At 39.4% G+C, this 15,702-nt stretch overlaps 1 protein-coding gene across 1 annotated transcript in view; it reads right to left on the bottom strand.

Moving 5' to 3' along the window:
- The window catches only part of CCDC7 (coiled-coil domain containing 7), a 196,693-nt gene that overhangs the window by 136,273 nt on the left and 44,718 nt on the right, over window positions 1-15,702 (bottom strand). Inside the window, exons 8-10 of the mRNA XM_074357988.1 lie at window positions 14,842-14,898; window positions 1,786-1,861; window positions 681-687 (exon numbers count right to left, since the gene is read on the bottom strand). Coding sequence (XP_074214089.1) covers window positions 681-687; window positions 1,786-1,861; window positions 14,842-14,898 — 140 coding nt within the window. The remainder of the gene's footprint in view (window positions 1-680; window positions 688-1,785; window positions 1,862-14,841; window positions 14,899-15,702) is intronic.

Genomic DNA, 15,702 nt, shown 5'->3' with positions numbered 1-15,702 from the left:
TAATATATGACAGGGAATTTTACTTTCCAATTCAGGATATTGATGACGATGATATTTAAGTTTATCATCTAAGAGTGATCGGAGAAGTCACAGTACTGTCCTAGTCTTTACCTAGGAGCAGGGGAAGTAAGCCCAAATAAGCAAATATAAATAAGCACAAGGAGTCTGCAAAAAGCTGCTCTGTGACTTCATTCTGCGAGACATGCTTTTTCAACAACAGTGAAACTAACAAAGAGCCACCTGTAAGAACTGTGGGTACCCACACTCACTTTCAAGATACTTCTCAACATGCAAAGAAACATACTAAGCATATTTTGACCAGACAGTTGTTCAAGGCTGACTCTGTGAATAAGACAACGCAAGCTGGAAATTCTCTCCTTCAGTCAACTAGTCCTTCCCACTGCTCTGTTATGCCCAGGAATTCTAAGACTAGTTTTAACTAGCACCCACAGTCTAGGACGAGCAGTTAGAATAACCAGTAGTACAGAGTGCTTTAATACCCTGTCCCAATGGGAAAGGATGTTTGTGGAAACCAGCCTCCTACTTTAAGAATGCTCCTGGAACATGTTAAAAGCTTTCATCTGACAAACTGTGAAGGTTCTGGCCTTACCCTTTTGATAGGGAGGATTCCAGTAAGACAGAAGTGGGTAAAAAGTAAACAGAGCCTGAATATTACATACCAAGTACCTGGCCACCCAACAATGCAAGCCGTGAGTCCTCTAGCTCCAATTGTAGCAGCTGCCCGGGACATCCTTTTCTTCACACTTGATCTAGTACACTCATCTATTAAGTCTTGACCACCGAACTTGATCACTAGAGAAAATCTGATCATGTAAAATTTCCCAATTTTTCAATGTTGAATCCAAAGAAAATTTTTGAAAATGCTGTGATGTGAACTTTTCTGGATATGTTTTACTTTATTTAAAACATTTATTTAAAAAAGAATTATATGAGTTTACAAAGAATTATACCTAAGTGAAAAGTATATACACAGACTATACTCTTTGTATGACTGTAATTTTGCTTTTTAAAAATTGTGGTAAAGTACAAATAACATAAAATTTACCGTATTAAGCATTTTAAGTGTTCAGTTCAGTAGTCATAAGTATATTCATATTGTTGTACAGTCTCCAGAGCTCTTTTCATATTGGAAAAAACTGAAACTCTACACCCAGTAAATAACTCCCTGCTCCTCATTCCCCACGACACTGACAATCATCACTCTACTTTCTGTCCCTTTGAATCTGGCCATGCTGAAAGCCTCATAAGTGAAATTATACAACTCTGTCTCTTTGTGACTGGCTTATTGTACTCAAGCATCCATGTCCTCAAGATTCATCCATGTTGCACCGTGTGTCGGAATTTCTTTCTTTTTAAAGAATGAGTGAATATTCCGTTCCATGCATGTATCACATTTTCTTTATCCGTTCATCCACCACTGGACACCGGGGGTGCTTCTAGCTCTTTTCTATCATAAATAATGCTCCAGTGAACACGGCTGTACAAGTATCTCATCAAAACCCTGATTTCCATTTTGGGGGGCATATGCCCAGAAATGGAATTGCTAGATTATATTTTTTGAGGATATATCATACTGTTTTCCACTGTGCTTATACAACTTCACATTCTGTATTATTATAATTTTAAGGTTTAAAATTATACACATAAAAATTAAGAACACTAAGCTTTTTAACACAGGTTTTTTTTTCTTATGCTTCCAAGTTTTTAAAAACAAATATGCACTCATTTTTATAATCAGGAAAATTAATTATTTTAAAAGCTTACCTCTGTAATGTATTTGCCTGTCTTCCAAATACTCTCAACATGGCATTAAGCCGATTAATCACTGAATTACCAGTTTCTACTGTTAAAAAAAAAAAAAGGAAAACATTTAAAGGTATCACAAATGGCTGAAGTTACACCCAAATGCTGATATAACTGACTGCTGTATGTGAGAAGTAGATAAAGAGCAGATAGCAGAAGTGTGCAGCATGTATCAAAGGGGCCAAATAAATCAAGTGTATTGAGAAACTAAGTAAACCAGGGGCCCTGCTTTGAGAGGGTCAATACTCCTAAAATATTCAGAGTATGCTGGGAGAAGCCAGCTTTAGAAGAACCAAATCCAGAATCTCTTATAGGCAAGAGAGTAGTTAAAAATGCTTGCATAAAAAGTGATATGGTGTAATAAACAATATTTTAAAATTAATCTGATAATAGCATAGGACATAATTTAAAATTATGCCCTGCATATGGTAAAGGATTACAAAGAACATCAGTTGTTACTGCTGTCAGAATTTGAAAACACAGTTCCCAGGAGGGAGAAAAGGTCCTGCTATGGACAGAATGTTCATGTTCCCTCAAAATGCATGTATCAAAACCCTACCCTCCGACGCAATGATACTTGAAAGTGGGTCTCTGAGAGGTAATTAAGCCCTGAGGATGGAGCCACACCAGACTCTATGAGAGCACCTGCTTTCTTTCCTCTGCTCTCTCTCCATCGTCCGAGGACATGGCAGGAAGATGGCCACCTGCAAACCAGGAGGAAGGCTCTCCCAGGACATGACCGTGCTAGAACCCTGATTTGAACTTAGCCTCCAGAATTGTGAGAAATACACTTCTGTCATTTAATACACTCAGCCTGTGGCAATCTGTTTGGCAGCCCATTTCTACAACTCTACTAGCTCAGGAACTTCAACTCAGCAGCTCAAGATGTACAGGTGGGAGCGTCCCTCTTCCAGTACCAGGTCCAACAGCGTGGGGGACCGTCCAGCTGCTCTTCCTCAAGTTCTCACTGTGAATAATTTTAAAACAGAAGAAAAGAGACCAGAGAACCCATTGAACTGTTCCATTAAAGGCCCTTTCCTGAGCACCTCAGGTTAACCAGGTGGCTTACAGAATCATTCTGAAACAGCCAGAATGGTAAGAGGAGATTGAGCTGTTTCCTGTATTCTGTGGACGGAGCAGGACCTCTTTTCTCTATTATAAAAGCTTCGGTATTTTATTAATAAGTTAATAAAAATTATTAGTAATGACTGTGTGTTATTTACCAATGGACTTTTTCCTCTTGGAAAGAAACCTAAGAGACAGTCAGCATCTAGGGTGCACGTTACACAGAGGGATTACAGAAATGGGATAAAACGTACCTCACGTGCTCTTATCCTGCTTTATCGCTTTAAATATCAAGGAAAATGCTTCTAAGCATTTTATATAAAGTTATCTTATTTTTTTAAAGCTACACAGCATTCCATTGCTGTAAGGTTCTGTCATTCATTTAGCCAGTCCTAAAAATCCATGTTGCTTTCTGTTTTCACTCTTACAACTTTGCTACCAGCAGTACTGTTGCTGGAAACAGAAATATAGAAATTATCTATATGAACATCAGAAGAATAATAAATAAATTATGGCATAACCATAAAATTAAATACTATATGGTCATTAAAATCACTTACACACTCATGCCAGTACCTCTGTAAAGGCAAATTACTAAAAACAAAGTTGTTGAATGTTTCCAATAACTTTCTTCCATTTTTGGTACATAATACCAGAGTGAACTCCAAACACATGTGGACAATTTTCATTTCAACCCACAAAGTATGACAGAGTCCTTTTTTTCCACATGTCACCAACGCCAATTGTTGTTAATGTCTGACTTCAATACCTCTCGTAAGTAAAATACTCTTCCTTGTTACTTTACTTTGCATTTCCCTGACAACAATTTGGTCAAGCATCATTTCATCTGTTTTTAGACATTTTATTTCTTCCTCTGTAAAATGCTTCTTCACATGTTTGTCCATTTTTCTTTCTCCTGAGTTGTCTGCCTTTTTATTATTCATTTGTAGGCACCAATTAATACTAGCATGTTGTGTGTTAACACAATTAATAGTCTGCTAAAATGCTGGAGAGGCTGTGGAGGAAAGGGAACCCTCCTACACTGCTGGTAGGAATGCAGTTTTGTGCAGTCACTGTGGAAAACAGTATGGAGATCCCTGAAAAGACTACGAATAGACTTACCATATGACCCAGGAATCCCACTCCTGGGCTTATATCCAGAAGGAACCCTACTTCAGGATGACACCTGCACCCCAATGTTCATAGCAGCACTATTTACAATAGCCAAAACATGGAAACAGCCTAAATGTCCATCAACAGATGACTGGATAAAGAAGAAGTGGTATAGTTATACAATGGAATACTACTCAGCCATAAAAATCAACAACATAACGCCATTTGCAGCAACATGGATGCTCCTGGAGAATGTCATTCTAAGTGAAGTAAGCCAGAAGGAGAAAGACAAATACCATATGAGATCACTCATATGTGGAATCTAAAATTAAAAACAAACAAACAAAACATAAATACAAAACAGAAATATACACATAGACATAGAATACAAACTTGTGGTTGCCAAGGGAGCGGGAGGTGGGAAGGGACAGACTGGGAGTTCAAAACGTAGAACAGATAAGATTATACTGTGTAGCACAGGGAAATATACACAAGATCTTGTCGTAGCTCACAGAGATACAAGTGTGACAGTGAATACGTATATGTTCATGTATAACTGAAAAATTGTGCTCTACACTGGAATTTGACACAACATTGTAAAATGATTATAAATCAATAAAAAATGTTAAAAAAAAAAAACAATTAATAGCCTGCTATTGCTTACTGACATTTCTAATGTACAGAATTTTTGAACTTAGCCAAATCTACTCATTTTTTACTTTTATACTTTCTAGGCTTTGTTTCATTCTTTAAAAGTCCCAATATAAACAAATTCCCTAATATTCTTCTTTATTTTATAATCATGAGCTATATCATACTTACTGAGGGATATATAAAAATACATTTATAGTTTAATGAACAGTCACAAACATCCACACAACCAGCACTCGAGGTCGGCTCCTGGCCTCCAGGGTCTGCCCAGATCCTAAGGGCCTCTCTACGCAGCCTGCCCATTCATAGCCCTTTACTTCGCCCTACAGGTGCAGACTACCCTGTTTTTTTCTTCTCACCTTTATATCTTTTCTACCTTTATTAATATCCTTAATAAACAGTTAAGTTTCCTAGCTTTTAACTTATTATAAATGAAAATGCTCCATATATTAGGACTTCATTCAGTCACCAGTATCTCTGGAAGACAAATGGTGTCAGCAGCGGCTGGACTGCAGACATTTTCATTATGACATGCTTGTCCCCTATATGACTAGACCACAATCTATGTCCCCACTCTACTCTTCACTTTGAGGACTATTACAAACAAAACTGATATGAAAACTCTTGTACCCAAGAATCTAAGGACATCACCAAAACAGCTAAGTAAGAGACCCTAGCCTCTGTTCCCCAACAAAGACCAGCAATTAAACAGCTGTCCACAGAACAGCTGCCTGGGACAGCTCTGGAGTCCACTTTAAAAACTTCAGCAACACACTGGGATGAAAAACCTGAGAATAACTGCACAAAAATGAAAAGAACCGCTTCACTATGTCTGCGCCACCCCACCCCCAAGCCAGCATGGCTCAGTGCAACTGCCCAGCTAGAAAGAGAGAAGGAAGAGGGCGGTGAGCGACAACTTAACTGACCTTTCCTGACACGGCACAGAGGATCTGCCTGGATCTCACCCCACCCAGAGATGAGCCACACAGGCGGCTAGGAACAAGGTGGGAAAGCAGGGCTACCCGTATCAGCCACGGAGCTTGAGTCACCACAGCCCCCAGCCCGCTCCGCTCAGGAGCCCAGCAGCTTTTACCACTGATGGCGAGCACAGCCCCCGCGGACAACCTGCAGTTTTCACCAGCTTCACCCCTGGCACTCACTGATGCCAGCTGCCTGAGGCCCTCCCCATTTCCTGCCCCAACCACCACCGTCACGGGAGCCCAGGAACCACCCCAGCAGCCAGCAGAAGCCTCCGTGGCTGAGACACCAGCCTAGACCTCTGGGGCTCAGACTCACCACCACGCACACACCCAGGTCCAGCACCTCCAGCTGTACATCCGTGCTCTCCCAGCCCTGATCGTCAGCACCCTCCACTGCCATCTGCACACCCACAGGGAGACAGTGCAGCCACAGGAGAGCACGCCCACGGCAGGTTCCCCACAGCTGCTTGTGGGCCGAGATCAGGCCATCTTCTATCTCTGACATGCACCACTGCCCTCACCCCACCTGCACCTAGCCCCTCCAACCATGCCCCAGCATGCCCCTGGCCTGTCACCAGCTCCACTGCCGTGTTCCAGCAGCAAGAGACCCAGAAGCCACAGTGATGCACACTGACAGCCAGGGCTTCTGAGCTGAAGATGTGCCCACAGTTAGCCCCACCCTTGCTTCCTGTCCTGGGCCCCACCACTATGTGTGTGTTTGCAACTGGCCACTGTCACTACCCAGGCACCTGCAGCTGGCCCAGAGCCAAGCACATGTGTACCACCAGCGCAGGCCACTACCACTGCCTGCCCGGGGCCTTGCTGCCCCACCTGAAGACAATGCTGAGGACCCCATCAGCCTTGCAGCTTCTGAAGACTCCTGCAGCATTCACAAAGGACCACCCAGCTGTCCGCACTGTGGACTGCAACAGCCTGAGCCGACGAGTCACAGTGCCCCGAGACCCAGTCCACTTCCTGTCCCCACACCTGCCCCCCTACACCACGACACCTGGGCTCGTGGCATACTTGGCATTCCCCTCCCCCCTCCGTGGCTGAAAATCCTTCCTTACTGAAGTCATTCCGTAAAGTCTGCAAGAGATGACTGCTTCTTCCAACGTTCAGGTGTCTACAAAAGGACACACGGCTCATAAGGAATCAGGGAGACATAACTCCACCTCCAGTAACTGGCCCCCAAGACATGAAGGGACAGGAACTGCCCAATAAAGAATGCAAAACAATTCCTCTGAAGACGCTCAGAGAGCTATAGGAGAACAAAGAGAAACTATGTAACGACATCAGGAAAATAATACAAGACCAATCGTTCAACAAAGAGGTAGAAAACATTAAAAAGAACCAAACAGATTTTAGAGTTGAAGAATACCATGAAATATATACTAAAAAAAACAAAAGTAGGACTACATCAGACTAAAAAGCTTCTGCACAGACAAGGAAGCCATCAACAAACTGAAAAGGCATCATACGGAACAGGAGAAAGTATCTGTAAACCACTCAATGACAAGGGGCTAATATCCAAACTATATAAAGAACTCATACAGCTCCATAGTTAAATAATCATCATCATCATCTGATTTCAAAATGGGCAAAGAACCTGGATGGACATTTTTCCAAAGAGAGTGCACAAATGACTATCAGGTACATGAAAAGGTGCTCAACTACACTAATCACCAGGGAAATGCAAATCAAAACCACAGTGAGGTATCCCCTCACCCCTATTAGAATGGCTGTTACCTAGAAGACAAGAGATAACAAGTGCTGACAAGGGTGTGGAGAAAGTAGACTGCTGATGCACTGCTGGTAGGAATGTAAATTGGTGCAGCCACTATGGAAAACAATATGGAGGTTCCTCCAAAAATTAAAAATAAAACGACATTATATGACCCACCTCTGGACATATATCCAAAGGAAATGGAACAGGTTATCAATGAGATGTATCTGCACTCTCATGTTAGCATATTAAAAATAACCTAAATGTCCACTGATGGATGAATGTATACATACGTATATATGTATATAGTGGAATATTATTCAGTCATAAAGAAGAGGGAAATGCTGCCTTTTGCCACAACATGAATGGATCTTGAGGGCATTATGCTAAGTGAAATAAGTCAGAAATGAAAAAATGAATACTGTATGATATCATTTATATGTTGAATATAATAAAGTTGAACTCATATAAACAGAACAGAATGGTAGTTACTCAGGGATTGGGGTAGAGGATATGGGGATATGATGGGGATATGATACCCAGTTAGAAAATGAGTAAGTTCTAGGGACCTAATGCACAGCATTGCTATTGTAGATAACAATACTGCATTACATACTTGAAAGTTGCCAAGAGAATAGATTTTAAAAGTTCCTATCAGAAAGACAAAAATGGTAATTATGTAACATTACAGAGGTATTAGCTAACACAATGGCGCTAACATTTTGTAATATGTAAGTACCTCAAATAGCATATTGTACACCTTACACTTATACAATGTTATATGTCAGCTATATCTCAATAAAGTTGGAGAAAAAATAAAATGGTCAATTAAATCCTCAAAAGGCAGAGAAAGAGCAGACCAAAAGTTGGAGCAAACTGGAGAATGTCATTCTTAATGAAGTAAGCCAAAAAGAGAAAGAAAAATACCATATGATATCACTCACATGTGGAATCTATTTTTAAAAAATGACAAATGAACTTATTTATAAAGCAGAAACAGACTCACAGACATAGATAACAAACTTATGGTTGGCAGAGGGGAAGGGGTGGGAAGGGATAAATTGGGAGTTTGAGATTTGCAGATACTGACTGGTATATATAAAATAGATAAACAAGTTTATACTGTATAGCACAGAGAACTATACTCAGTATCTTGTAGCTTACGGTGAAAAATATGAAAATGAATATATGCATATTCATGTATGACTGAATCATTATGCTATACACCAGAAATTGACACTGTTATAAACTGACTATACTTCAATTAAAAGAAAAGTAAAAAAAAAAAAAAAAAGTTGGAGCAAAGAACAAGGGCAACAAACAGAAAACATTAATAAGCAGACACTAATCCAACTGTATCAATAATCACTCTGAACATCAGGGGTCTAAATGTACCAACTTAAAGACCAACTGCCAGAGTGGATCAAAAACAAAACCTCGCTATATGTGTTAATTTCAGGTGTGCAAAGTGATTCAATTATACATATGCATATATATTCTTTTTTCAGATTCTCTTCCATTATAAGTTATTACAAGTCACTGAATATAGTTCCCTGTGCTATACAGCAGGGCCTTGTTGTTTGTCTGTTTTACACATACTAGTGTATATATGTTGATCCCAAACTCCTAATTTATCTCTTCCCCCAACCCCCTTCCCCTTTGGTAACCATAGTTTGTTTCCTATGTCTGTGAGTCTATTTCTCATTTGTAAATAAGTTCATTTGTATCATTTTTTTTTCTAGATTCCACATAAAAGTGGTATATTATATTTGTCTTTCTCTGACTTACTTCACTTAATATGATAATCTCTAGATCCAACCATGTTGCTGCAAATAGCATTATTTCATTATTTTTGTGGCTGAGTAATATTCCATTATATATGTTTATACACCACATCTTCTTTACCCAGCCATCTGTCAGTGGAAATTTAGGTTGCTTCCATGTCTTGGCTACTGTAAACAGTGCTGCTATGAACACTGGGGTGCATGTATCTTTGTGAATTATAGTTCCATCTGGATATATGCCCAGAAGTGGGACTGCTGGATCATTTGGTAACTCTATTTTTAGGAAACCAACTTTAAATATAAAGACACAAATGGATTAAAAGTGAATGGAAGGAAAAAGATATACCATGCTAATATTAATCAAAAGAAAGCAGGAGCAGCTATATTAATTTTGAACAGAGAAGACTTAAGAACAAAAAAAAACGTTATTAAGAATAAAGAGGGGCATTTAATGCTAAATGAGTCAGCTCTGCAACAAAATGTAATAATCCTCAATGTGTATGTGTCTAACTACAGAGCATCAAAACAAGTGAGGCAAAACTGGTGCACCACAAGGAGACAGAGATGAATCCACCATTGTAACTGGAGACTTCAACACCCTTCTACCAGAACTGGACAGATACAGGAGGCAGATAATCAGTAAGGACTTAGTGAACTCAACATCACCACCATTCAGCTGGATACGATAGACGCTACAGACTAATTCACACAACAACAGTAGAATATACATTGTTCTCAAAGTCACATGGTACATACACCAAAACACACCATATTCTGGGCCATTAAATACACCTCAACAAATTTAAACAACAGAAATTATATAATGTCTGCTGTCAGACCCCAACACAATTAAATTTAAAATCTGTAACAGAAAGATAGCTTGAAAATCACAGCATATTTGGAGATTAAACAACATACTACTAAATAGCACATGTGACAAAGAAGTGTTGGAGAAACTAAAATACATTTTGAACTAAGTTAAAGTGAAAATGTAACATCAAATTTTGTGAACTGCAATGGAAGGAAATATATAGAATTTAATAAATATATTACAACAGAAGAAAGATATTAAATCAATAATCTAAGCTTTTACCTTAGGAAACTAGAAAAAAAGATCAAGTTAAATTCAAAGTAAGTAGAAGAAAAGAAATAATAAAAATTAGAGCTGATATCAATGAAAGTGAAAACAGGAAATCATTACAGAAAATCAAATAAACCAAAAGCTGCTTATTCAAAAAAAATTCAGAAAATGAATACACCTCTAGCCTAAACTTATGCTAACAGATTTGATAATTTAGATGAAATGGACCAATTCTTTGAAAGATGCAATCTAGCAAAACTCACACAAGGAGAAACAGATATTCTGAATAGAATATGTATCTTATATCTTAAAGAAATGGATCAATAATTGATACCCTTCTAAAACAGAAAGCACCAGGACTGATTTCACTGGCAAATTCTACCAAACCCATAAGGAAAATCATACCAATTATCTGCAGTCTACTCCAGATGACCGAAGCAAAAGAGAGACTTCCTAACTCATTTTATGAGACCAGCATCACTCTAATATTAAGATCAAAGACATTACCAAACAAGGATAACTGCACACCAATATCGCTTATGAAAACAGATGCAAAAATCCCCAAAAAGACAGCAAACCTAATCCAACAAGGTAAGGGAAAAATTATACACTACTATCAGGTGAGATATTTCCCAAGTATGCAAGACTGGGTCAATATCTGAAAATCAGCTAATATAATCTATCATATCAATAGTCCAGAGAAGAAATATCATATGATCATGTCAAAAGATGCATAAAAAACATTCCAAAAAATCTAAAACTCAGTCATGACAAACAACTCTTTGCAAACTAGAAATAAAAGCAAATATCCTCAACTTGATATAGGAAACCAAACAAAAGACCTACAGCTAACACCATACTTACTGGCAAGAAACCAAACGCTTTCCTCCTACATCAGGAACAAGACAAGGGTGTTCCCTCTCACCACTCCTATTCAACATCACACTAGAAGTCCTAACTACCACAACAGTATAAGAAAATAAAAAGTAAAGATTGAAAATGAAGAAGTTGTCTTCTTCTACAATGGATGATTGTACAGAAAATCCCGAAGAATCACCAAAAATCTCCTGGAAGTATTAAGTGATTACAGAAAGATTACAGCATACACGAGTAATATACAGAGGTGAATTGCAACTGCTTTCTTATATACCAGCAATAAACAAGTAGAACTTGAAATTACAAACACACGAGTTACGTTAGTACCAAAACCTCAATACTTAGGTATTAATCTAAATATACGTGTACAAAATCTCTATAAGGAAAAGTACAACAATGTGATGAGAGAAATGCAAAAAAAATACATAAATGGAGAGATAATCCATGTCCATGGGTAGGAAGAGTCGCTACTGTTAAGACATCAATTTTCACCAATTTGATCTGTAGATGTAATGCAATCCCAATCAAAAATCTAGCAAGCTATTCTGTGGATATCAACAGACTTATTATAAGCTTTATACAGAAAGGAAACAGATCCAAAGAAGCCAATAAAATACTGAAGAAGAACAAAGTTGGAGGACTGACACTATCCAACTTCAAGACTTACTATAAAGCTATAGTCATCAAGACAGGCTGGTATTGGCAAAGAACAAACAAATCCATCGAACAGAACAGAGGTCCCAGAAACAGACCCACACAAATATAGTCAACTGATTTTTGGCAAAGGAATGAAGGTAACTCAATGGAGAAAGGTTTGTCTTTTTGCCAAATGGTGCTGGGAAAACTGTACATCGATATGCAAAAAATAATTTAGGCACAGACTTTACACACCACACAATAACTAATTCAAAATGAATCACAGATTTAAATATAAAAGGCAAAACAAAATTTCTAGAAAATAATATAGGAAAAAATTCCCAGTTACACTGTGTTTGAAGATGACTTTTAGGCATAACATCAAAGGCATCACTCATGAAATAAAAATGTTCAACTTCATTAAAATTTAAAACTTCTGCTCTGCAAAAGATACGTTAAGAGAATGAAAATACAAACCATGGACTGAGAAAAAAATCTTTGCAAAACACGTATCTGACAAAGAATTTATGTCCAAGATATACAAAGAACTCTTAAAATTCAACAATAAGAAAGCAAATGACCCCTTTAAAAAGGTGAGTAAAAGATCTCAATACTTCACCGAAGATATATATAGATGGCAAATAAACACATGGAAAGATGTCCAATGTCATATAGCATTAGGGAATCACAAATTAAAACATGGAGTAAAATAAAACAATAAAATAAAATAAAATATGAGATAACACTAAACACCTTCTCGAATGGCTAAAATCCAAAGTTCTGACAACGCCAAATGCTGACAAAGATGTGGAGCACCAAAAATTCTCATGCTCATTGCTAGCAGAAATGCAAAATGATGCAATCTCTGTACAAGACAGTTTGGCAGCTAAACATATTTTTACTATATGATCCAGCAATCATGCTCCTTGGTATTTACCCAAATGAGTTAAAAAAATGTCTATCCACATAAAGAATTTTGTTTATAGCAGCTTTATTCATAATTGCCAAATCTTAGACACAACCAAGATGTCCTTCAATAGACGAATGGATAAACAAACATGTACATCCATACATAGATTCACACAATAAAAATAAATGAGCTATAAAACCATGAAAAGACAGAGGAATCTTAACTGCATATTGATAAGTAAAAGAAAGACTATATGATTTAAAACAGAGGATATTCTTGAAAAGGCAATATTCTAAAGACAACAAAAAGATTAGTGGCTGGCAGGGATTCTGGTGAGTAGAGAGATGAACAGGTGGATGTGGGATCTTCAGGACATGAAACTGTTCTGTGAGACATTGTAATGGTGGATACATAACATTATGCATTTGTCACAACCCGCAGAACTGCATGATACAAAGACTGAAACCGAGGTAAACTGTGGACTTGAGTTAATAATAATGTATCAATACTGGTTCATCCACTTTAAACAATGCACCACACTAATGCAAAATTTAATAATTGAGGAAACTGTGCAAGGAGTGGGGAAGAGAGTGAGCATATGGAAACTCTGTACTTTCTGCTCAATTTTTCTATAAATGTAAACCTGCCCTAAAAAATAAAGTTCATTAGCTATAAATGATACAACATGAAGATTAAACGATAGTCTAAAAGAAGGAAAAAACAGTGGAATTCAAAGGTCGCTTTCGTCTTAATGGTTAGGCTCTGGACTCTAACAGAGTTTAGAGAATGAGGGAAGACAAGAATAAAAGCAGGCTGGAGAAGTGAAGAGGAGAACTGTTAAGAAAGAGAGAGTGTGCACAGGAGGAGCAGCAACGCAGAGAACGAGCAGACCTGCAGCAGCGGCGCCCAGGGACCGAGACAGCTGCCACAGGAAGACACGTCGCAATCTGTAAAAGGGTTTTCTCCACACTGTGCAATGTAACTGTCCTCTACTGCCCTTAAAAACCATGAGTAAAGTTTCTACTATTATACTTTATTCTTCTGGAACCTGGGCTCATGGTTAGAAGATGTGCCCCTCTGGCCTACAAATAGGTACAGACTTCCACTTTTGTCCATGATGGAGCAGCAGGGACCAGAATTACCCTTTTACTTTAAACCAATTAAAATCTGGACAAAATATATGAAACAGCAACATTCAGATACAGGAAAACAAGATCCAAAGCAGTAATCCCTAACAGAAGGAAAACAAAGGCGAGCTCTGCGAGGACCCCAGCTTACTGGCTGGAGTTCCAAGGCCACAGCATAAGGAAGGGAAATCCAAACAAAGCTTGCCAGTCTCCCTGAGCTCAGAGACAGGATATAGCACATGGGGAGGCCAAAGCAGCAGTAACTCACAGGGCACAGAGTTAGACAGAAGGCAGCTGTGCAGATGAGGGAGACAGAGCTCCACAGACGTGCGCGGGCTCCTCGCAACACAGAGGGTGCCTTTTCCTATGTGTCTGCGCCAAAGCTCCGGACCCCTCTCCACCCACCCAGCCCGCCAGGGCCACCTGGGGCCGCAGCCTCCCCGGACTGTGCAGTACGTGCTGCAGGACGCAACACGTCCACATGAGGGCCTGCGGCTCAAGTCGTCAAGGACGGGATTGCCCTCAGCTTCTTTCAATCAGATCTTATTTTCTACTTCTAAATTCTATTCCACAGCATACACTTCATAGCTATTTCAAAATTCTCTCCAATATTAAGACAGGAGGAAGGTAGTCTCTCCTTTCTGCTGACAAGTAGGCAGGAGTCTGAGTTCTTGCAGCTCTTTATATTCCAGTTAAATCCTTAGTGTGCTTGAGATGATCCGTAATGCACAGTCACAGACCTACAAGTGAACTCCCCAGCTTATCACCGCTCGCCTCAGAGGCCTAGCACACCTGCAGCATTTCTGTAGCACATTCTAATCACAACTGAAAATCCTCCATTCCAAGTGACAGCATGGCGCTCTTCAAAAAGGAGTCTGTTCTTGGTAGCAGGTAGTGGCCAAGGAACCTCAGAGTGCACTTGACAGCCAGCACCGCTGTGTGGCTCCGAACTCCAGTGAAGTTACGCTGTAACTTAATAATTATTACTCCAAATCACAGAAAATTACAGAAATCACTGCACTCAGCAGAGGTCATTAATACAGCAGTGCTCAGTGAGTGGAGACTTACTTGGCTCTGTCGCAGAAACATCTGCCATTTCTTCAGTTGAGTGGGCTTTTAGGAATTCTGAAATAATTAATAGTGAATTTGTCATAAGTTTCAAATATCAATTTTATGTATTGAGTTTAAATTTCAGTTTTTATTTTATTAACTCATTCAAGAGATTCCAAGAAATTCTAGGAAAAACAGCAGAGCTGCCAACACAGTAGACCCTCCCCATCAGGCAACAAAGGGTAGCACCTGAGAGACTGTGTACAGCAAGGGAGCGATGTGGACGCATCATTTTCTCAAGACAACCTGCCTTCCTCTTGCGCTCTCCTGGTTAACGCTATCACTCTTGAATCTCCCTTTCATATCCAATCGCTGAGCTTTGCCGATTTTACCAAGTAAATATTCCTTAAATCTGCCCCTTTTCATTTATGCTCTGATGCAGGCACTTGTCACACATCTAAGATCCAGCAGTACCTTACATTTCCTTCTCCCAGTCCCCAAACCTAGCTCCTCAACGTGGAGAATAATCTCTTTCAGATAAAATCCAACATGTCACTTTCCTACAAAAAAAATTGACGATTCTATCGCACCCTGGGGAAGGAGGGAAGGGAGGAAGGACGGAAAGTGTCCCTTAGCACAGCGTCTATTCCCTGCCGAGGCTCTCCCCGCCCCCACCTCATCCCTGCCCACACTTCACACTTCAATGTCAGCCACTGGTGGCTCCCTGTTCATACGTTTTTCATGCTGTACCCTCCTCTCAGAATACCAAATATCTCCCTTCTTCACTAGAAGAATTCCTATTCATCCCTTAAGGCTGCTTAAAACCTTTCTAACTCCCTCAGGTTGAACCAACTGGCTCCCTTCTGTGGACTCACTGCA

Source organism: Camelus bactrianus, chromosome 35 (genome assembly GCF_048773025.1).
Source record: "Camelus bactrianus isolate YW-2024 breed Bactrian camel chromosome 35, ASM4877302v1, whole genome shotgun sequence".
Classification (NCBI taxonomy): domain Eukaryota; kingdom Metazoa; phylum Chordata; class Mammalia; order Artiodactyla; family Camelidae; genus Camelus; species Camelus bactrianus.
Note: the sequence above shows the minus strand (reverse complement) of the source record. Positions and strands in the feature narration are given on the sequence as shown.